The sequence below is a fragment of the Salvia hispanica genome, chromosome 4, assembly GCF_029641045.1.
Source record: "Salvia hispanica isolate PSC_SH4W2 chromosome 4, Shi_PSC_v1, whole genome shotgun sequence".
Lineage (NCBI taxonomy): Eukaryota > Viridiplantae > Streptophyta > Magnoliopsida > Lamiales > Lamiaceae > Salvia > Salvia hispanica.
The window spans coordinates 53,286,229-53,308,649 of NC_142695.1; the positions used below are offsets into that span (position 1 = coordinate 53,286,229).

The window sequence follows — 22,421 nt, forward strand, 5'->3', positions numbered from 1 at the left end:
TTTTAAACATCTTATTAAAGGATAATATATTAATTACTAAAGTTTAATCCATATTCATGTCTTCTATAAGATTTATCTAAAATAAATAATTATTTATATCTTTTACGGACATGAATAAATAAACTTAAATTAATTCCTTATTAAGATTGGGAAGAGAATATATTTTATTATTTAATGAAATCCTACATATCTATCCTTATTAGGATTCTAGATATATAATATAATTTAGGAAACTATTTAATTATTGTCATCTATATCATCTAGGATCTAAAATATTCATAGATATAGAAAATAATCAAAATATTCCTAAAATCTAGGGAAATCTTCCCAAAATATTTTATTTCAATTAAATAATAATATTTTAATGATTTCTATTAATTTAGGAATTAAATAATCAATAAAATAATATTTCATCGTTATCTCGTGGTCGAGGTTCGCACGATCCACGTCGATGATGACCTGCCGGAGTTCGACCGCCGAGCCGGCGAGTTCGCCGCCCAGCCATCTCCGGCAGCACGCGTCACGCGCGGCTGCTCCCGACTTCTCTCACTGCGGCGCTAACGCGCCGCGAAACTCCCTCCGTCGACATCGCCATTGCGCGGCTAACGCCGCGCTGCTCCGGCGGACTCCCTCCGTCGCATGCGACAAGCTGGCGGTATCCAGCGGCCACGGCATATGGCAGCGCCGCTCCGGATTGCCGTCGCACGAATTGGGTCGACTAGGGTTAGGGTTAGGTTCTAGGGTTAGGGTTTCCGGTTGGAAGAACCGCCGCTGCTCTCGGACGAGCAGCGGCCTCCGTTAATGTTCGGCACCGTCGATCGCCGTGATATCTGGAGAAAACGTGAGGCGCGGTCTCGCCGGCGGCGTGGACGAGCCCTTGCTCGTGTTCACGTCGCCGCGTGATCACGCGAATTCTCCCACTCGCACGACGCGATTTCCGAGGCGTTTCCGGGACCGGCGGTCTCGCCGGCGGCGCGCACGAGGCCACCCTCGTCTGCGTGTCGCCGGCCGATCACCTCCCTCGCTCCCACTCGCTTGACAACCCTAATTGGATCTCGTGTCGCGCGATTCGTCTCGGCGCAAGCGCCGACGAATCGCACGTCACTAGGGTTCCAAGATTTGAGTTCTTTGTTTCGATAGTTCTTAAGTTCATCATGCATAAAAATAACAACTAAAAACAAGAACATGCTTCGAAAACAAAAACGCATGCATACATGAATTTCGCGAAATTTAAATCCAAATAATCAGAGCCAAAACCTCGCTCTGATACCAATTGAAGGAACTGGCAGCGGAAGCGCATGCAGAAATCAATTACATAATAATCAGATCTATTTAGCGGATTATTTAGACAAATTCTATTCGCGTAATTATCTCACGTATCATGCTGATAACTCAAATAATAACATGCTTTAAATTAATAGAAACCTAAAACATGCTATTCTAAGGTTTAGCCATTATACCTTGATGATTCTCCAAAGAATCGAAGATGGCTAGCGCTTTCTCCACGTGAAGATCTTCAGTACAAAACCACGGATCTTCTGACTGGTTCCCGGACTATGAACTGATATCAGGGTGGACTGATCTCACCAGCGCACTAGGACTTAAATAGAGAAGACAGACATCCTTTCCCACGGAGGAGAAAAATTCGACCTCTACTAGGAATAGAGAGGGCCGAAAATTTTGAGAGAAAATTAAGTGTATTTTCTGTCTCCTTTATTCTCCTATTTATAATAAGTCACATATTGGGCCCAGACAGGGATCTATGGAAGGCTTTGGATATGGGCTCCTCCAATTAGCTTTTTACTAATTAAATTAAACCCAATTTAATATAAGCTTAAAATTGGAATATTACGAGCAGCCACTACAGAAGTAATACTGCACTCCCCATCCAAATCCGAAATTACAAGTACTTCGGGTTTCCAATAAATTATATTTATTTCCCGCGCTTAAGATAGAAACATCCATTAATTAATTATTGTCTGCTATGGACTTAATTAACTAATATCTTATTTATTCCAAGAGAGGAGTCAGCAAGAAAATCTTATTTATTATTCATAGAGTAATTAAACTCCAACTAGCTAGGTTCCGAATAATAAAACCTTATTTCAAGCTTCTCTTGAGGATGTTATCAAACGAGACTCACCTCGCGCACGATTCAACATAATAGCAATCCTAGCACCGCTAGATATTAATCACCACTACCCGATATACCAGGCTTATTGGGTTGTGAAAAACTCGCACCATTTGGTAAGTCAAAGTAGTGCATAATCAATACCGTATACTCAATGCTAACGTACATTGATTGAGAAATAATTTACGAGACCTCGTCTTTCAGTAGATAGCATAAAGACTGTCTCGCTGTTAGATCCATTCAGTGCTATACCACACCAACGTCATCTTATTTCAGTAAGGCTTAGAAATAATCGGACTGACATTGCAACCTTTCACGATAGGTAGTCTAAGCCTATCTAGGTTGTGAAATTATTCTTTTTCTTTGTTTAGAACTGACCGTGTTACCTTAAAGTGGACGACGCCCACAACCGGTCTACTAAAACAAAGACTTAGACTTTGTTAAATTACTTATACATTTAAATATGCAATTAACATCCATTAAATGTAAAATATAACAACATTATGACAAAAATAATCTGTTTATTCATTTGAAAAATAAAATGAGAGTTTTAACAGTATTCAATCACTCGAAAGGTGATTTCTAGTATACAAACTCTAACAAACTCTGCCACTGCCAAACTAATCAAGATTTCAAGAGATTGAAGAGGATTTGAAGGCAAGGAGGCTTCCCCATCTAAGAGATTGAAAGAAGAAGACTCCCCGACATCTATTCCACCTATAGGGAGTTCTAGTTTCTTTTTCCACTATGATTTGCTTTGCTCCATTTGTTTTTCCTTTTGCTTTGTATTTGATTATGAGCAGCTAGATTTCCTTTAGAGACTTGGTGAAGTTTGGATGGATTTTATATGGATTGATCCTTTGGTTTAATGCTTATCTATTTCACTTTGGTGGTTTTATTGATTATTGAGCTTTTACTATCCAGTTGCTTAGCTACCAATTAGATACATCTTTTGCTTGATTGTGGTCATTGAGAAATGCATGATTTAGGATAGTTGTGTAATGAACAACTCTGTTCACTCCTATTAAAATATTCATCTTTCTTTCTCTCTCTATTTTAATACTTACACTCACTTTTTTTCTTTTCAATTAAACATATTAAGCAATACCTCCTAAAATCCCATGACGACAAGTGAATATGTCATCTTAGCAGGGACGGAGAAAACAATAAGAGTAGTGATTTAGAGACATAATGTCTCCAAGCCATAATACCCTTATGACATTTTGACATAGATATATTTTTTATAATGACTACTTTACCCAATATTATATTAAATGGATACAAATCTAATTAAGGAATATTAAATCAAATTAAATATCTTTATCTAAATGCATATTTATTGATTTGATTAGAGATAAGCTACAATCATGCTCGAAACTTTTTATATGTTTACATATCATTTTTTTCATGTTAATTTTATACTATATTATTTATTTAAAAATCATGAATTCAGATTATAAATTAATTACTATAATACATACTAAATTATTATTTAATAATAAAATAATTTGATAACTTTATATATTATTATTTTTTCAAATAAATTTTTATCTAATCAGTTGATAATTTAATTATAAGTTATTTTCTTTTTTTATGTTATACTTTCATCGCCGGTTAATTTTATTATTTTTTTTGTTAAATTTCTTATTTAAATTTGAATTGTATGATTAAATATTATGATGAATCATTTATCTGTGTTATCTTTTGTATTTTTGTATTAATTTTCTTAACTTTCATCACATGTAATATTCTTTTTATATTTTGATTGACAAGTACTAGTTAGACTTCGACTCTATAAAATTATGCTTAGAAAATTAACTTTATAATGTTTCAAAAATAAAAAATTATTGTATTTTTTAATAAGAAAATAATTGGATGAATCAACTTTTCTCATTTTAGATTATTTAATATATCGTACATCAACTAATTATATTAAGAATTAAGAAAATTAAGAATCGTAATCTCCATTAATAATATCCTTTTTTAGTTAGTAATTTTAATATAAGAAAATGAGAAGATTTTAAATATATAGCTTTAAAATGTTAAATATTAAGAGTATTAGTTAAGAACATGCGATTTTTTTTTTTTGTTGAGTTGTAATTCCAGAAATAATAGTAAAAATGAAATGTAAAGAATTAATATTAAAATTTTAAAAAATTTAAAATCAAAATTGCATCTCAAATAATTTTAAAATCAAAATTGCATACTCCAAATTTGTTGCTACATGATATAGTAAAATTTCAATATTTAATAAAGAAAAGTAAATATTAATTATGATCAATACTATAGCATTAACAATGATGTAAAAATATACTCCATCTGTCCCATTAGAAATGCAACGTTTTCCTTTTTGGGTTGTCCCACTAAAAATGAAACGTTTCCTAAAATGGAAGCATCCCTCTCTCTACTTTTCCCTCTCTCCTACTTTACTTTCTCTTCATCAACTCACAAAACAACACTGCATAAAATCCCGTGGCGAAAACCAAATATTTCATATTTATTGGGACGGAGGGAGTAATATTTTAATTATTTATATTTTGAAATATAATTTAATTTTTCTTGATATAGTAAATTTAGTTAAGAACTCTATATTTTACAAATAATCAAATTAACCTTATCAAGATCTTAATTAATACTATTTCCATATATAAATGCAGAGACAATAAAGTACATATACAAAATTTAAATTTAATTTAAAATTAACTGTAAAATAAAATTACTACTTAAACCTTAATCCAAAACATTTTTCAAACAATAAATCCACCAAATCTCTCTCCTTCTACAAGATTCAACTGAATCTTCCTGTTTATTCGAACACAAACAAGAAAATTTCCTTCCTGTCATTCTACGACGATTTTATGCTGGTTAGGCACGGCAAGAAGAAGCTCTCACCCTTCAAGTTTGAGTCTTTCTTCAAATTCTCAACCACAGATTCATCAAATCCATCTCTAAAATGCAGAGAAGATCCCAACAACCACATGGTCCAATGCATCATCAGCAATCCCCATTCAGAAATTTCAGGATTTTTCCAGAAAGGCTTTTCGCTGATCACGAACGAAGCTGTGGGGAAATCACTCCATGCTGTGTGTCTCAAGGGATGGACTCATTTAAGCATCTTCCACACCAATACACTGATCAATATGTACTCGAAACTTGGTCAAATCAACTATGCCAAGAAAGTGTTCGACAAAATGCCTGAAAGAAACGAAGCTTCTTGGAACAACATGATCTCTGGAGTTGTGAAGGCCGGGTGGAATCAAGATGCGTGCGGATTGTTTCTTGAGATGTGGCGCCGAGGATTCGAGCTGAATGGCTATAACGTTCCGAGCTTGTTAACTGCGTTTAATAGGTCGGGGGATATGTTCGTTGAAGGGCGGCAAATGCATAGCTTAGTTTTGAAGATGGGATTGGAGAGTGATGTGTACATAGCGACTTCACTTTTGCATTTCTATGGCGGGTATGGATTTGTTTCTGATGCGGAGATGCTATTCGAAGATTTTCCTGATAGAAATGTGGTGTCTTGGACCTCTTTGATGGTTAATTGTGCAAATGGTGGATTGTTTTATAAGGTGATTGAGTTATACCGGAGGATGAAACGCGAAGGGATGAGTTGCAATCAGAATACCTTCACTACAGTTATTAGCTCTTGTGGAGCACTTGATGATGAGAATCTGGTTCATCAGGTGCTTGGTCATGTTACTAAGGCAGGCCTTGAGACCAATGTTTCTGTTGTGAATTCTCTTGTATCGGTTTTTGGTGGCTTCGGCCGGGTTGAGGTCGCCAGTTATATCTTTGAAAACATGGATGAAGTTGACACCATATCGTGGAACTCAATACTCGCGGCGTTTGCTCACAATGGGCTTGCAGAGGAGTGTGTTAGATACTTCCACTTAATGCGTCTTAATCAAGAGAAAGTAGATCAAAGCACACTTTCTACAGTGTTGTCTGTGTGTCATTGTGTGGATAACTTGAGTTGGGGAAGAGGGATTCATGGTTTTCTGTTCAAGCTGGGATTGGACTACGATATCTGCTTATCGAACACTCTTCTTAATATGTATTTCGAGACAGGGCAATGGAGAGAAGCCGAGAAGTTGTTTCACAGTATGCCGCAGAAAGATTTGATCTCTTGGAATTCAATGATGTCAGGTTATGTCTTGGCCGGGAAGAACCTTAAAGCCTTGAGGGTGTTGAGAGAACTTCTCTACATGGGGAACATGACAAATTACGTTACTTATGCTAGTGCGTTGTCTGCGTGTACAAATGCTGAATTTCTGTCCAGAGGGATAATTGTGCACGCACTTGTAGTAACATCCGGGATCCATGAGAATGAGATAGTTGGGAATGCACTAGTTACCATGTATGGGAAGTGTGGCGTGACACAAGAAGCTAGTAAGATTTTTCATTGTATGCCGGAGAAAGGATTGGTTACTTGGAATGCACTGATTGGTGGTTACGCAGAGAATGAACAAGTTGACGAGGTTATAAAAGCATATAAGTTGATGAGAGGAAGTGGTGAAGATCCAAACTACATAACCCTGATCAATGTTCTTGGATCTTGTTGTGACCCGAGCAACCTTCTGAAGCACGGAATGCCCCTGCACGCACATATATTATCTACTGGATTTGAGTCTGATGCTTATGTAAGAAACTCACTGATCTCAATGTATGCCAACTGTGGTGATCTTAGTTCAAGTAGTTCCATATTTTGTGCTTTAATAAACAGAAACCCTGCAACTTGGAATGCTATGGTTGCTGCCAACGCTCACCACGGCCATTGGGAGGAGGCGTTGAAACTTCTCCTAGACATGCAGAGGGCTGAAGTGAATTTTGATCAGTTCAGTCTTTCTGCATCCCTGTCTGCTTCAGCAAACTTGGCTATCTTGGAGGATGGCCAGCATCTTCACGGTTTAGCTATCAAAATCGGTTTGGATAGCAATCATTTTGTTGCAAATGCTGTCATGGATATGTATGGAAAATGTGGAGAGCTTGATGATCTACTGAAACTGGTTCCAGAGCCAAAAACGCGGTCTAGATTATCATGGAATATACTGATATCTGCTTTTGCTAGGCATGGATGCTTCCACCGGGCCAGGGAGACCTTCCATGAAATGGTCGCACAGGGAGCAAAACCAGACCATGTCACCTTCGTCTCACTTCTATCTGCGTGTAGCCATGGCGGTCTTGTAGACGAGGGTCTTGAGTATTTTGCTGCAATGACCACTGATTTTGGCGTCCCGGCTGCTATAGAGCACTGTGTCTGTGTTGTTGATCTCCTCGGACGAGCAGGAAGGATTGCTGAGGCCGAAGCATTCATAGAGGAGATGCCGGTTCCACCTAGTGACTTCATATGGCGATCACTGTTGGCAGCAAGCAAAACCCACGGGCATTTCGAGCTGGGAAAGAAAGCAGCTCAGCACCTCCTTGCAGCAAACCCATCTGACGACTCTGCATACGTGCTCTACTCGAATGCGTGTGCTACATCAGGGCGATGGCAAGACGTGTTGGGACTGAGGGGGAAGATGGAGTCTCAAAATGTGAGAAAGAAGCCTGCCTATAGCTGGCTCAACGTGAGGAACAAAGTGAGCACGTTTGGCGCAGGACTGGAGTCGCATCCGGATTCAGACAAGATATCTCTTAAATTATTAGAGCTGAAGAAGGAAATCAAAGAAGCTGGCTATGTCCCTGACATAAGCTTTGCATTGCACGACACAGATGAGGAACAGAAGGAGGATAATCTGTGGAAACATAGCGAGAGGCTGGCTCTTGCGTACGGGTTGCTTAACACGGAACAAGGCTCCACTCTTCGGATTTTCAAGAACCTTCGTGTCTGCGGAGATTGCCATGCTGTTTACAAGTTGGTGAGCAGTGTAGTACAGAGGCAAATCATACTGAGAGATCCTTATCGGTTCCACCATTTCAGAGAGGGCAAGTGTTCTTGCAATGACTATTGGTAGTCTTATTAGATTTTTTCCTAAATTTTGGTACATTATCATTTGTTGCCTGAGAAATATCGATTCATTAGTTTCTTTCTTTTCTTTTTCTTTATCTTGTAGCTTAACTCTTATTTACTGTCTGATATCTATCAGACACAGTGCTGTCAGTTTTTTTTTTTTTTTAATTATACACAGTGCTGTCAGTTGAGTCACTACTGGTTACATACTTACATTTGCTCAACAAAAAACTGAGAAACCAAAACAGCATATTTAGGAACAACTGAAAAAATAGCAGACTTGGGCATAAAATAAATAAAAGTAGAAACTTACCTGAAAAGAAGAATTGGAAAACACACAAATTGCTCTTATTGAGATTTGAACTCAAGACCTCCCGCTTACTAAACGGGTGCTCTAACCAACTGAGCTATAAGAGCTGCCTGTTCACTTCAATATAATATTGAAATTTGAACTAGTCTATATCGTACGATACTGATATAGAGTAAACAACAAATCTTGTTGGTAAAAATCCAAAATAAACACGATTCTGTTTTTGCCTTTTGGTTGGGTACCTAAACAACAAATCTTGTTAAATTTACTTTTCCATCAAGTACAGTGTAGTGTGTGTATTCCACCTAAAACAATTCCTACTCAAAATTAAAATGCTATAATTTGGGCATAAATAGTAGATTGAGCTTAAAGTTCAATTTAACGACTCAATTTTTAATTTGATGAGTAGTCACCACATTAATTAACAGTCGTCTAACCATTGAGCCTTCAGATGCAGGTTTTAAGGTTATAATGTTAAAAATGGAGCAAAATAGTAGAGCTAAAAAATGTAATCGAAATCAGAAGTCAATACAAATTTTAGTTGGCACAAATCTAAAATCTTTCATTGAAATACAATACTGGAGAAAGAGAGGTGAAGTTATCTAGCCAGGAGCAAAAGGCAACACATAATAGTAGTTGGAAGAGTGAAGATAGACGTCGACTATTCCGCCTCTTGCAAGTAATCCTCCACTTCAGATGGGCTCAAAACCCTGCCCAAAAAAACAAAACTATCTCAGATACATTTGTGCGTGAGTAGTATTTCCGCAAGCTTCATAAAGACAGACAACACTCACTTGAATATTCTGTCGTTGCCAATCACGCCAATCTCGATATTTTTGCCAGTAATTTGTCCTTCAAATCTGGAAATAGGAGGTGATGATTTATTAATATACTAAACCTGCTTCTAGTCAATGGCTAATAAAATTTGAAAGAAACAAGGCTTTACCCCTCCTTCAATGTCAGAATCGCTGTATGAACAGCATCGTCAAGTTCCATCTCCTCAGTATACCTGCAGAGAATTACGCAAGTATAAATTACCGAAACATGAAACAGATGGAGTATAGCAAAATCTAGTTGAACATCATGGAACTGAAAGAAAATTACGCCAGCCTAGACATGTCTAGATATGAAGCTTTATGTCACCGGTAAAGAAGTGATAATATAGCAAGGAGTACATTTTGGGTGTTGCGCAAGGATCTTATTTTTACAAACTGCAACTAATCTCATAAAAGTTCAAACAGGTTAAACAGGAGCTCTATTTCATGACATTAATTATAAGAGATTTTTGAGATGTAAGATTTTGTTTAGCTCTTCCCATAACTTAAATCAATTTGTTTGAGCATTCATGCATAATCCTCGTCTTTTAAGAAAAGTCTTGACATAACCAAAAAGCTCTAATTATAAACCACCTCTTCTCCAGAAATGTCTTTGCATTGGAAACATTCTTTCCCATGGCTGAAGCTTTCCAAGAGAAGTATGAACCTGAAGGATCGACCTACAGGAGAAAAAAAAACAGGTACTGTGAAACCAGAAATGTTGTTCTTGACATAATTTTTGTATCATGCATGTGGGAGTGTACTACACACTAAGAGCAAGATATGAGTATGTGTTACCGAAAAACTACGAAATGAAGTTCCTCTTCAGGGGAAAATATTCTAATACAAGATAAATATAATGCCGGCCATCAAACTAAAAAACTAATGGAACAGAAAATGCAACTCAAAATTTGATAGAAGAAAGTTGTCATATACCTGATATAGCTGAGGGCCCTTGTCGTCATATCCAGCAACCAAGAGTGATACACCAAAGGGCCTCACACCACTATCATAAAAGCCAGAGTTTTTAGAAAGTTAATTTAGTAGAATCAATGTCATTTAGTTGCTAGTATTTTATAAGTATTTGTAAGCAAGCATTACATAATTTTAGTTCAGCTTCAGCCCCAACAATTGAGGAGAACCTAAGGAGTACAGAAACGTGGATATAGGTAACCCTGTTGAGGATGAGTTCTTTAAGTTAACCTTCTACACCTCTAATTTATAATGCTAAGCCTGATTTGCACATGGCAATGCGTAGCAAAAATCACTTCCAACTACCAAAAGAACATCTACTCTGTCTGTCCACATGCCCAGTGTGCTAAAGGGCCAGACAGAACACTCAGGTGGACAGATTTATGCGCTAAAAGCAGAACAAAAAAACTGGAACAGATAAAAGGTCTTATGAGGGCTACCTTAATGCTATTCAGTATAAATCAGAGCTCAGAGATAAGTTCTAAATGGAACTACATCCTTGAGTATTGGGAGCCCAAACATGCATATTACAATTAACTTGCAGAATTAACTGACTGGACCGAAAATGGAGAAATGGACATTAAACTATCTATGCAGCCAATCTATTGGTAAAAAGAAACAGCCGTTTGAATGGAACAGTAATAAAGAAGAAAAGGCAGTGGCAGTGATAATAATGAAATGACTATGAAATGAAGAAAGGCATGTAATTGACACCTTAATCCTTATGATGATAAATGCAGTTTACTCATACAAGGTCAAAAGCAGGCAAAGCCAAAAGATGAAAGGAACCAAAATAAAGAACCTTGCTTTTGTAAAATAGGAAGGCAATAAAGTAATAAATAATACATACCCTGACTGAGTGAATTCCTGCATAACAGTAGCAGTTTCCCTCACCAATTGAGTCACAGGAATTGGTTCCTATAATTATGTTGGCAGATGACTGGGGGTCAGTATAAATTGCAATAATCATGTCTCCATACGGCATACATATGGATATTGCATAAATGCATACAGTTAGTAGTTAGTTAGCACTACCTATGGGATATTATGTGCGAGATAACTGAATTTTGTAAAAGTAAAAAGGCCTCAATATTAAGTAAAGTGCAGCTTCATCAGAAAATGTCCCTAGCCTTTCCTCTTGTCATTCTTTCTCATTTTATTACTGCTACAGATGTGAAATGGAATACAAGGGAAAGTCAGCCAGCACTTCGATTTAAAATATCTAAACTGACTTAGCATATAATACTGCCACAGGACTTCCTACATGTTCATATAACTTCCGTTACTTCCCACAATTCATAGATCTTCTATTAAATCTGAACATTCGTAGAAACACTAATTCAGTAAAAAGATAAGCAACAGCAAGATCCATCTTGCAACATGTTATTTACTGCTTTCACTGTTAAAAATTTCAGCTGAAATATTCAGAGGCATACTCCAATATGTGATGACGTGTCATTGTGATATTTCTATAAAAGAGAACAGAATCAATGTATGTGCAAAGACACTGTTATCAGATAACAGAAATATTTTGTCAAAGAAAAAATTAACAGATATATCAGTAGGCATAAATTAACATACTTTATAGAGACGATAATATTGCTCAGCCTGTTTTCTACTTTTGCGAACCAATACTCGAGAATCAGGGCCCATGCCACTGCACAAAAGAGAATATATTATCAAGCTATCAAAAAACTCTCAAGAAGTTGGAAGGTTGAGAAGAACTCATTAGATGCTGTTTTGAATTAAGCATAACTCATCAGAGAAGGTTAAGCACTCATTATATACTCACATTAAAAGCCAATGCCAAATAGGGGTAACTATTTTTCAGCTCACAAGCAATCACATAGTTGTAGCCAACATCAAAACCAGGACGCATTAATATACAATTATATCATTAGTGGCCTCCAGATGATCATTCTCTTTGCATGTCATGCTTTGATTTCAACAAGTCCCATCAAAATAAAGCAAGTTCACAGGAGTACACCAATATGAAGACCAACCTGTATACAACTCCAATATTTGGTGTCAAAGTCTGAATTTTCTGCACCTGAAAGAAGTAGATAAACCCTCAGAAACAATTTATACCCATCAGGCCACCAACACAATTAGCAGTTTTATACAAGTTTAAATTCAAGAGTTTAAATTCAAGTTCAAAAATAACCAATGCCCTTGAAACAGCTAACTGGTTCCAAATTCCATGATTAAGTTAATATATGAAGCATTAAGAACCATACAGAATTTTGTATGCAATGAAAAAATAATGATTAACACAAACTTGTCAAAAATAAATTTTTTATTGAGTACACACACACCTCAGAATGCAATGCACAATATCTCAGAAGCAAGAGGGGTGTGTGTGTGTGTGTGTGTGTGTGTGTGTGAGAGAGAGAGAGAGAGTACAAAAGTTGAGGTTTTTCATGAACTAGTCAGATTCGGATCACTCAGACAAAATAAGAAACCACGTCCTACGGTAAGTATATATTAATACTAATGCTAGCTGTTTGTGCATAAACACTTCAGTTTATCAAAACGAGGACCTTAAAGACACTCTAGCACTCCAGTGGAGAGTGCAGAGTAGCATCTATTCAAACATTACAATCAGAATAACCAGATAGCATCCATGTCAGCATTACAAATGGAAAAACGTGTCAAAACGGAAGAAATATGTTGAAATACCATAGTGAGAGTATGTAAGACTTACTGATGCTTCATCAACCAAAATCGATGGCAGTTTCTTCTCAGTTGCAATAACAACGCCATTAGAAGCTGCAAACACCCCATATGAGCATTCTTACTCTAGAGAGAAGAAAATTTGGTACATCTCTATTGTGTTTGTTTGTGTGAAGCAGGACAAGTATTTTCCATGAAACACCAGTACTGTAATTTTTTTGATATATTGTACTTTACGAAGAGCTTGTTGTTAAGCTCTTTGGAACAGATAATGTAATAGCATAACCGTCAGCGATGATAACTTAACAATGATAGTCCTTTTTCTTAAACAATAAGAAGAGAAACTGTGGCAACCGGCAGTCCACTTGTGAATGTAACTCATTCATACTCAACAACTACAAATTAGACTCTTATGCAGTTGTAGTTTGCGTCATTTGTCAACATATGCATAAGCGAACTCATCACTCAGGCAGCCTATCCAGAGAATGCCCGGTGTTCAAAAAACTGATGACACTAGGAGCAGATAGAAGAATTCACCTTTAATTCCCAAAGATGTTTGCCCAGATCCAACTGCAGTCAGAGCATGTTCGATTTGAACAAGTTTTCCTGAAGGGCTGCACAAATGGAAATGAGGAATAGGACATTATAACCAACACGCCACCAAATCATGAGTGCAACCGGTAAATGCATACCTGAAAGTGGTGAGGGAGAAAGAATACTGACTATCACCCATTGATTTCTCGACAAAATATTACCAATCCTGGTGAGCAAACTGCAGAATTAATTAAACGATCAGTCTGATTATGCGAGTAAGAAATATAATAACAATTGAAGCTTAATGCCCTAACTAAGCGTAGAAATCCAACGTCGATAATTATAATCCGACCGAGAGAAAATTTTCCCAAAAACATTAATATCTATGGTAGATTTAAAGCAGAGTGTTGTGATCTACATCAAATGCGGCAGCCACGAGCCAAACTGATGAAAACGACTTGCTTTCAAACAGAGAAAAAAATGTCCGAATAAAACTAATCACGACTAACTGATCGAATAAATATTGAATGAAGACAGAACGTCCGTGTATTACCTCAAAATTACTTGTGAAATGAGCTTCCCGAAATGCAGAAGTGTGAATTGCCAGAGCTGGGAAGGCACTTTATATTCGTTTCTTGGAGAAGAAGAAGAAGATGGTTCAGAATATATGAGGATTTTGGGTTGTAGTTTTAGGCCCATTAAGATGTAAACAAGGGAACAATGTTTAAGGATTTAGGCCTGTAGTTTAGGCCCAAACCGAACTTAATAAATCTACCTTCTTATGAGTGTTTTTATAAAAAAACTAGTTTAAGCCTCCGCACGATGCGCGACACGCGACTTTTACAATAATCAGATGAATACAAAATTATGTGCCCTCTTCGTCTATGAAAAATTAACTCAGTTTGATTAGTACAAGTTTTAAAAAAAAGTTAATGGAGAGTTAATAACAAAAAGATATTCTAAGATGAGTCATGCTTCTATACATAAGCCCCCGTGCAATGCCCGACACATGTCTTTTACAATAATCAGATGAGTACATAATTATGTGCTCCCTTCATCTACGAATAATAAACTCAGTTTGAGTTAACACAAGTTTTAAAAAAAATATGGAAAATGAATAAAAAAAGATAATGAAAAATTAAGTCATACTTATATATTTAGTTTTATAATAAATTGTGAACGATATAAAATTAATGGAATGTATGGTCCATTATCAAAAATAATAAAAAAGTAAAAACAAATGAGACAATTATTGATGTATGAATGAAGTATTGTTAATAACTACTCCCTCTGTCTAATTAAAAATTAAATATTTTCTGGATTGTGTCATTAAAAATGGAACGTTTCTTAAAATTAAAACAACATCTACTTTTTCATCTCTATTACTTGATTCTCTCCTTATCAACTCACAAGATAATATTACATAAAATCTCATACAATAAAGCAAATGTTTCATTTCTAATGAAACGGATGGAATATGAGTTTTAGTATGGTACTAAGTATTTGAATTAGTTTATATTACTTCAAATTCGCTACATAGGATATATATTAAATTTAACTTTATTAATAGAATATATAAAAGATATATATTTTTTTCTTAAATATTTATCAATCAATGAATTTATGTCATTTGGTACATTGATTTATTTATTGACCATTGATTTATAGAGTAGCATCTTATTACTCACATCAATCACACTCCTGCACGTTTTTTTAATTTAATGTGTATTATCTAATGTATAATTGTTTTTTACTCAATGATACCTATCATATCATTCATCTTGTATTAAAATTTTAGTATACATGCTAAAAGATCAATACAATATACTCTAAAAATTTTCAAGAAAGTGGGCGGAAAAAAAGAATTCCCACTTCTTGGATGTATAGATTAGAGAACATGTCATTCTCGGAGGAAGATGAGGATGACGTCAAGTCATCATGCCCCTTATGCCCTGGGCGACACACGTGCTACAATGGCCGGGTACAATGGGATGTGTCTATATACAAGACTCTATATATGCTAGAAAGAAATAGGAAAAAAAATAAAAAAGTATGATATTAGAGAGTTGTAAAAAAAAAGGGCAAGAGATCTAAAAATCATCTATGGTAAATAAATTTTAAAAAGAAAAAGCAAAAGTATAATATAGTAGAAGAAAGATTAAATGTAGAGAAAAATAGAGATTTTTTTTTTAGAGAACTATAGCAAATGTGATCTCAATTTGTAGAGGACTGAAAAATATGAATTTTGGTATAATTTTTACATATATTTAATTTAATATATAAAAGATATTTGAATAATAAATAAAATATTTATTGACTAATGAGATTGTAACAAACTTCATAATAGAAAGACTTATTAATCTTATTTTTACCCATCCGTCAAAAAGAGTGTGATTGACCAATTAACATTCTTTTATTCTCTATGTCAAATCAATCACATATTAATATAGTTATTATCAATCACATAATAAATACTACCTCCGTCCTCCTAAATTTGTTACACTTTAACCCGACACGGATTTTTAGAAATGTAATGGAAAGTAAGTTGAAAAAGTTGGTGGGATGTAGGTCTTACTTTTAAAGTATTAGTTTTATAATAAAATGTGAGTAGGAATGAGTTAGTGGAATATGAGGTCTACTACCAAAAATGGTAAAAGTGAAGCGTATCAAATTTTCAGGGATGGACCGAAATAGTAAACTGTATCAAATTTTCAGGGACAGAGGTAGTAGTTAAAATTGTATTATAAAAAGAGTGTGATTGACCAATTATACATAAAACGTAAATACAATTTCATATTGGCATTATCAGTGTATTATATTGACATATTTTGCAAGTTGTATTGACGTAATATACTGCACGAATTATATGAAAATTCATGAAAATATTTAAATTTTGACATCGAAACAAAAGCATGTAGGATCTCGTTGGAATCCTTATAAAATTATTTTTAATTTGATATATGTTGTGTAAAAAAAATAATTTAAATCGAGATAGTTATATGCATTTAGAGTTTTGAAATATTTTTTAAAAGTGAGTTATAACTAATTTTTTGTTAATTAATATTTTTTAACATTGTATTTGTATTGATATTCCAATATCCACACATCACTCTTAATTATAAATCCCACCAAATTATAATGATTATATTTGCCTACGGGTATCGCTCACATTTATTAGATGATACAGATTCTAAAAGTTGCTTTTCAATATGTTATTAAGGCCAGTTGGATATATTTATGAGGAAAGTAAATATTTTATAATTGCAGGGATATATTTTGTTTGTTGATATATTTTCCTAAAATGACAAATTTTAATAAATGAAATTATCATTCTACGGAAGATTTAGTATCTTTTCTATTTGTCTCCGTCCTCGCATCACTACATATACAGAGCTTTAATCGTTCAGAATTTAATAAACAAAAAGAGATTTTGACAGTGATTAATCAATTTTAAAAGTTTTATAATGGCATTTGGAGTATGGCGTAGGGCCCTCTCTTCACCCTGCTTTCTTCACTCTACATATTCTTTATCAACTCTCCTCCAAAAATTCCAAAGCTCTACCTTCATATTCACCGTAAGTCTTCAATCTCCTTCTTTTTCTCCACGACTGTGTATTTGGTCTTCCTCAGAAGTTTTTTTTGTCCATTATTTGTTATAGTTCAAATGAACTTTCCATCGACTTCCAGCGATTGCTGATTTTCATTGCTATGAAAATTTCTGTTTCACTTACTTGAACGAATTCATGGAGCGTATGTTTTGGTTTCAAATAAAAATAGAAAGCATCACGATTCAAGAGTTAATCGCCTGTTAGATTGCTTTTGTATTTAGGATACTTAATCTATCCGTTTGCCCTTTCAATTTGATTGATTATAATGTGTAGGCACATAATGTTGCACTGATAATAAGAAGTATCATTGTTCATTCGAAATTAACCAGTAGTCATGTTTGGTTTAGGGTGAAAAATCATTTCACTATGCTTGTATTAGTAAAGTTTTTGTTTTTAAATGGGAAACGTATTAATATACCTACCCTGGTGCCGGAAAGTCCTGTTTAGAAGCTTTTGGTTTCATTAGTTGGAATAGTGTATGTGAGTCTGTGACAATTTATTTGCTAATGTTACTTCCTCTCTGGTGGCAGAAAGAACAATTGACCTCATGCTCGGTCTCCTCCCATTTTTCATATAAGGCTCCGGGTTCAGTTTCACGTTTCATGTCCACAGCAGCTGTTGCATCGCAAAGTTTTCGTACTATGCAGTCCTTGTCAACGAATGAGCCTGTTGTTTCAGCTGACTGGCTTCATGTGAACCTACAAGAACCGGATTTGAAGGTTTGTGGCATTGCATCACAATCTTGCAATCATTTAAGTCATTGTTGACTGGCTGCCCTGTTTTAGTTCAGTGTGCTATGCTATGGATTACATGTTTTTCCATGCCATTCATTGCCAAAGGGTTTAATACAGTATCTAATGAGAACAATTTCTGGAAAATGCATCTTTGTACTTGATCCGATTTCCTACTAGACTTTATCCGTGTTTACTTTCTTTCATTACTTCGCTTATAATGATGCTTAGAGAAAACAGAAAATTTTATATGAGTTGAAAATTCTAATTCTACTTTTACTCGAGAGTTGGGTTATATATATAGCTCTTTAAACTTCGTGCACAATTATGTCCAGGTGTTGGATGCATCCTGGTACATGCCAGATGAACAACGAAATTCAGTTCAAGAATATCAGGTGATGATCCATTTAAAGATATGTTATTCATTTGCTCATTTCTTTCCTTGTACCATCAAAGGCTTCACCTATATGCCTATTATAATTTATAACCGCTTGTTGTACAGCTATTGATTCCCAAAATTGAATTTGGTGATATGATTATTAGTATTTGACAGTGTGATTCCCCTCTCTGTAGTCTTACATTGGAAAGTTCTGTTGTACTTTTTAACAGGTTGCCCATGTTCCTGGTGCAATATTATTTGATATTGATGGCATCTCAGATAAGACTACCAACGTAAGATGCTCTATTAGTGATGCTCCTCCCTGTGGTTTCATTCCATGCAAAATTTGATTGCTTTTGTTTAGTTTTCTTATTTGCCTTCGCTTCTGGTAAGCTTTGTGGATATATTACCTCTTTGTAACCTGCATAAGTTTATTTGGGTGCTCAAATAAGACGATTGAATTTATTTTGGTCATCATTTGTTTTAGTTTTCTCATTGTGGTATTATAGCCAGTGTTTGCAGGGCCCATCCATGTGTCTTTAAAATTTACATATTATTTCTATTGAACTTTGTCTTTAAAATTTATTTATTATAGATGTGCTAATTGTTTTCATGTGTCCGAGTACTCTAAAATTCTTTCGCTCCTTAATGTTGTATATAGTTGCCGCATATGTTGCCGTCAGAAGAAGCATTTGCTGCTGCTGTTTCTGCCCTTGGCATTGAGAATAAAGATAATATTGTTGTTTATGATGGGAAGGGAATTTTCAGTGCAGCTCGTGTTTGGTGGTAAGTTTGAAGTTTAATAGTATCATGTTTTCCATAAGCATATCAATCGAAGATGACATTAACAACATGGGGTAAATAATTTTTGTGTACTTTTGTTCATTAACCAGGATGTTTCGTGTATTCGGACACGATAATATTTGGGTCTTGGACGGTGGCTTACCTAGATGGCGTGCTTTAGGGTTCGATGTTCAGTCAAACTCGTCAAATGATGCTATATTGAAAGCTAATGCTGCATATGAAGTGATAGAGGAAGTATACAAAGGACATAAGGTATGTCGTGTGCTGCCAACAATTACATAGTCCCTTTATTTACTATGGTCAATTTTCTACTTTTTGATATTCCGTGTAAACTTTGTCCTTTGTTTGTACTATCAGGAATTGTACTAAGAAACACTTAATATTTTACAGGTACCAATTACGTTCCAAACGAAGTTTCAACCGCATCTGCTGTGGATGATGGAGCAGGCATGTTTTTTTACCTTCCATATCATCTTCTTCCAACCAAACTTCTATTGGAAATATGATGTCGATGCAAATTATATTATATCTATTAAAGCCAGAGTTCTTAAATGTGTGATGCCATTACTTGTATGTCAATGTGTGGGAAGTGAGCGTGTCTTTTTCATGTATATATGCAATTTTGTGAGCTACCACATTAGCTGTGAGATGGGATTGCGTCCCAGCAATTATAATTTCCTCAGGAAAGATTATATAATATTCTATTAAAATCAAGAGATTGTCTTATAAATACGTTGCCATTGTTGTCTCACCTCTACTGCAAAAGGTCTGATTGGGACTTCTAAGAAGGTGGTGTTTTGTTTTTCAGGTTCGTAAAAACATGGAGGAACAGACATATCAACATGTGGATGCTCGCTCAAAAGCTAGGTAGATCTCATAATTAGTCATTTCTTTTGCAATAATGTTTCTTAATTTCACTATAGAAACATTGCCGTATACATACATTTCTCATACCTCTGTGCGAAAGGTCACTTTTATCTGTTATTTGCACTATATAGTTCATGATATCATACTTCAACAAATATTCTACTATTGTAAATACATTCCCCTTGAATCCCAAGAACGAGCTTGCATATGAAACCCAAAATTCACAACCTCGTCTCTGTTTTATATTTTACTTCTCATAGATTTGATGGTGTTGCACCGGAGCCACGGAAGGGGATAAGAAGTGGCCACATTACAGGGAGCAAATGTCTTCCCTTCCCCCAGGTAATAAGACTCTAAGCTCAGCTATGTGTTTTCATTTGTGATGTGAAAAGTTTAGCTGCACCTTTTTTTTATTGTTCCCATTCCATTTTTTTTCCTTCTGAATTGTGGTTTGCAAGTCTGTCTGCTACTCCTTGTTAAAAAAGAGGTACAAACATGATATTCGGGTAATTTTATGTGTTTTCATTTCTTAATCAATCATTAATCTTTAAATGATAATCTAGTTTTGAGCATATTTATGATGAAACGGTAACATTTCACTCGTAGTCAGAAATCAAGTCATAGAGACATCTCATCGGCTGTTTAAGCCATATAAGCATTCCGGCTTCCACCCCAGCTTAAATCAAGTCCAAAGTTCGCATTTTGTAAAATGAGAAAAATTGAAAGTTCATGTCAGTTCATGTGTAAAACCTGAATTATGTTAAAGCTCGTGTACTTCGGAACCGTTACCCCTTTAATCTATATCAATATGGAGTTCCCTTACAGGTGTTGGATGACTCTCAGATGCTCCTACCTGCAGATGAGCTGAAGAAGAAATTTGATCAAGAAGGTAAGAAATACCATCCTCCTGCATCCTTATTTGAACTCGTAATTGGTAAACCATTCTGTAGCTGGTGTGATGTTTGAAATTTTTTCACTTTTAAATCTTATTCGTTGTTATTTTTAACGTTATTTATATAAGCAACAGAGCTATGTCTAGATACCTGCAGTTGCTCGACAACACTTGACTGGGGCGCTTGATCTTTTACAGGGATCTCACTGGACCACCCCATTATGCTATCATGCGGCACTGGTGTGACTGCTTGTATTGTGGTATTGGTGAGTGCCTCCCTTACTCAGCTTTGTATATTTTGTGGCGTTTATCTCGTGTGATAGATTGCATGATCTAACAAACTCAAAATGATCCAATCCATCAACCTTGGAAAGTATTTGTCAGTGAATATGGGTGGAAAATGGCAAGCTAATACAGTGAAGGTTGCGTTTCAGGGCCTTCATCGACTAGGGAAGACTGATGTTCCGGTATATGATGGGTCGTGGACAGAATGGGTAGTAGTTGAAGATACACCTGGGGTTTGATTAGTATTGATCGCTCGTGGACATCCAAGGGCGTGAAGTTTTTGTTCCTGTGGTAGACACTTCTCGTGGCATTCGGGTGGTGAAGACAATAGCCAAGCATGGCAACATCACATCAACTTTTCTCTCTTTCTTCGACTCTATTTCCCAGATGATGAACATTGGGTGTCATCTTAAACTGTTTCTTTTTAAGTTAAAAGGTCTTTATTTTTATCTTTTTCTCCATCTGGAAGTTGAAACTGAGTTCCAAATAGTGTGGAGATTCATTTCATCCAGAACTCATTGAGATATACCTGCACTTGAATGAAGTGAATTTGAAGCAATATTTACTGTTACTTTCTGATAGTGAATGAAGCTCACAATATGACTGTGTGTAATAGCGTTGTTACATGTTTTGTAGTACTAAAAAATCATGAGACAACATGTTCTGTACTAAAAAAACATGATAAAAGGCTATTTATAACAAGAGATAATACCATCTCCATCCACCTAAATCAGTCTTGGTAGTGGACGTGGTAGGTGAAGTATTATTAGTGGAAAATAAGACATGTATCGTTAGAGTCTTAGATAGAAAGACTTGCTATAAACAAATAGAGACTAATTTTAATTGACAGTCCAAAGTCAAAACATGACTATTTTTGTTCGACGGATGTAGTAGATCATAACTAACTTTAAGCTCCATATGGAGTACTAGTATTCACTTGCAAGAACTGTCCTACATCTTAAATTTGTTATTTTAATTTATTGAAATTGATTCATAATCTTACACTTGAATAAGATTAAATCATGATGTGGCATTGGACAAGATGAATGAACAAACTAAAATGATTCATTATAGTTAATACTTGAGAAACAGACAACAAGACCGCGTGGCCTAATGGATAAGGCGCTCGCCTCCGGAGCGGGAGATTGTGGGTTCGAGTCCCATCGCGGTCGTCAGCTTTTTATTTACAATCATTTTTTCCATTTTTATACAATATGGAGTGCTTAATGTACACATTATTGCTATTCTATTTCGGTGTTTCCATTTTGATTTTTCACCTAAATCACCTTATTTACTTCTCTATACAACAGTGATATAGGAAAGATAATTTTTTGCAGGCATTTTTGCTTATATTAAGGTTTTGAGTTATTTACCGAATAATCTAAAATTAAATATTTGTTTTTTTAATGATTAATTAACTTCACACTTCAATCGTTTATGTACAGATAAACCAAGCTAGACATGGTATAT

General features: G+C 35.4%; 3 protein-coding genes and 2 non-coding genes across 6 annotated transcripts; 3 read left to right on the plus strand and 2 right to left on the minus strand.

The window, feature by feature from the left end:
- Window positions 1–4,913: 4,913 nt before the first annotated feature.
- On the plus strand, window positions 4,914–8,276 carry LOC125193161 (Tetratricopeptide repeat (TPR)-like superfamily protein). Its single transcript, XM_048090910.2, has one exon. The coding sequence runs from the start codon at window positions 4,990–4,992 to the stop codon at window positions 8,083–8,085; it is 3,096 nt and encodes a 1,031-aa protein (XP_047946867.1). The 5' UTR covers window positions 4,914–4,989; the 3' UTR covers window positions 8,086–8,276.
- A 148-nt stretch (window positions 8,277–8,424) lies between these two features.
- TRNAT-AGU (transfer RNA threonine (anticodon AGU)) lies at window positions 8,425–8,498 on the minus strand. Its single transcript has one exon. It is a non-coding gene; the product is annotated as a tRNA-Thr (tRNA).
- A 384-nt stretch (window positions 8,499–8,882) lies between these two features.
- On the minus strand, window positions 8,883–14,086 carry LOC125191772 (proteasome subunit alpha type-2-A). The gene is made up of 12 exons (XM_048089183.1): window positions 13,939–14,086; window positions 13,544–13,623; window positions 13,389–13,465; window positions 12,883–12,947; window positions 12,182–12,228; window positions 11,760–11,835; window positions 11,029–11,096; window positions 10,143–10,212; window positions 9,801–9,886; window positions 9,338–9,400; window positions 9,186–9,251; window positions 8,883–9,101 (listed from the first exon to the last, which is right to left on the minus strand). The coding sequence occupies exons 2-12, from the start codon at window positions 13,582–13,584 to the stop codon at window positions 9,053–9,055; spliced, it is 708 nt and encodes a 235-aa protein (XP_047945140.1). The 5' UTR covers window positions 13,585–13,623; window positions 13,939–14,086; the 3' UTR covers window positions 8,883–9,052.
- Window positions 14,087–16,803: 2,717 nt separating this feature from the next.
- Window positions 16,804–21,522, plus strand: LOC125197540 (thiosulfate/3-mercaptopyruvate sulfurtransferase 1, mitochondrial-like). 2 transcript variants are annotated; one of them, XM_048096302.2, is made up of 12 exons: window positions 16,804–16,960; window positions 17,524–17,712; window positions 18,060–18,119; window positions 18,334–18,396; window positions 18,765–18,889; window positions 18,997–19,159; window positions 19,298–19,354; window positions 19,716–19,774; window positions 20,035–20,116; window positions 20,600–20,663; window positions 20,865–20,932; window positions 21,101–21,522. In XM_048096302.2, the coding sequence occupies exons 1-12, from the start codon at window positions 16,850–16,852 to the stop codon at window positions 21,188–21,190; spliced, it is 1,131 nt and encodes a 376-aa protein (XP_047952259.1). In that variant the 5' UTR covers window positions 16,804–16,849; the 3' UTR covers window positions 21,191–21,522. The 2 variants fall into 2 exon arrangements, with proteins under 2 accessions (XP_047952259.1, XP_088925833.1); XM_089069707.1 differs by lacking the exon at window positions 16,804–16,960 and adding an exon at window positions 17,006–17,135.
- A 528-nt stretch (window positions 21,523–22,050) lies between these two features.
- On the plus strand, window positions 22,051–22,123 carry TRNAR-CCG (transfer RNA arginine (anticodon CCG)). Its single transcript has one exon. It is a non-coding gene; the product is annotated as a tRNA-Arg (tRNA).
- The last annotated feature ends 298 nt before the right edge of the window (window positions 22,124–22,421 follow it).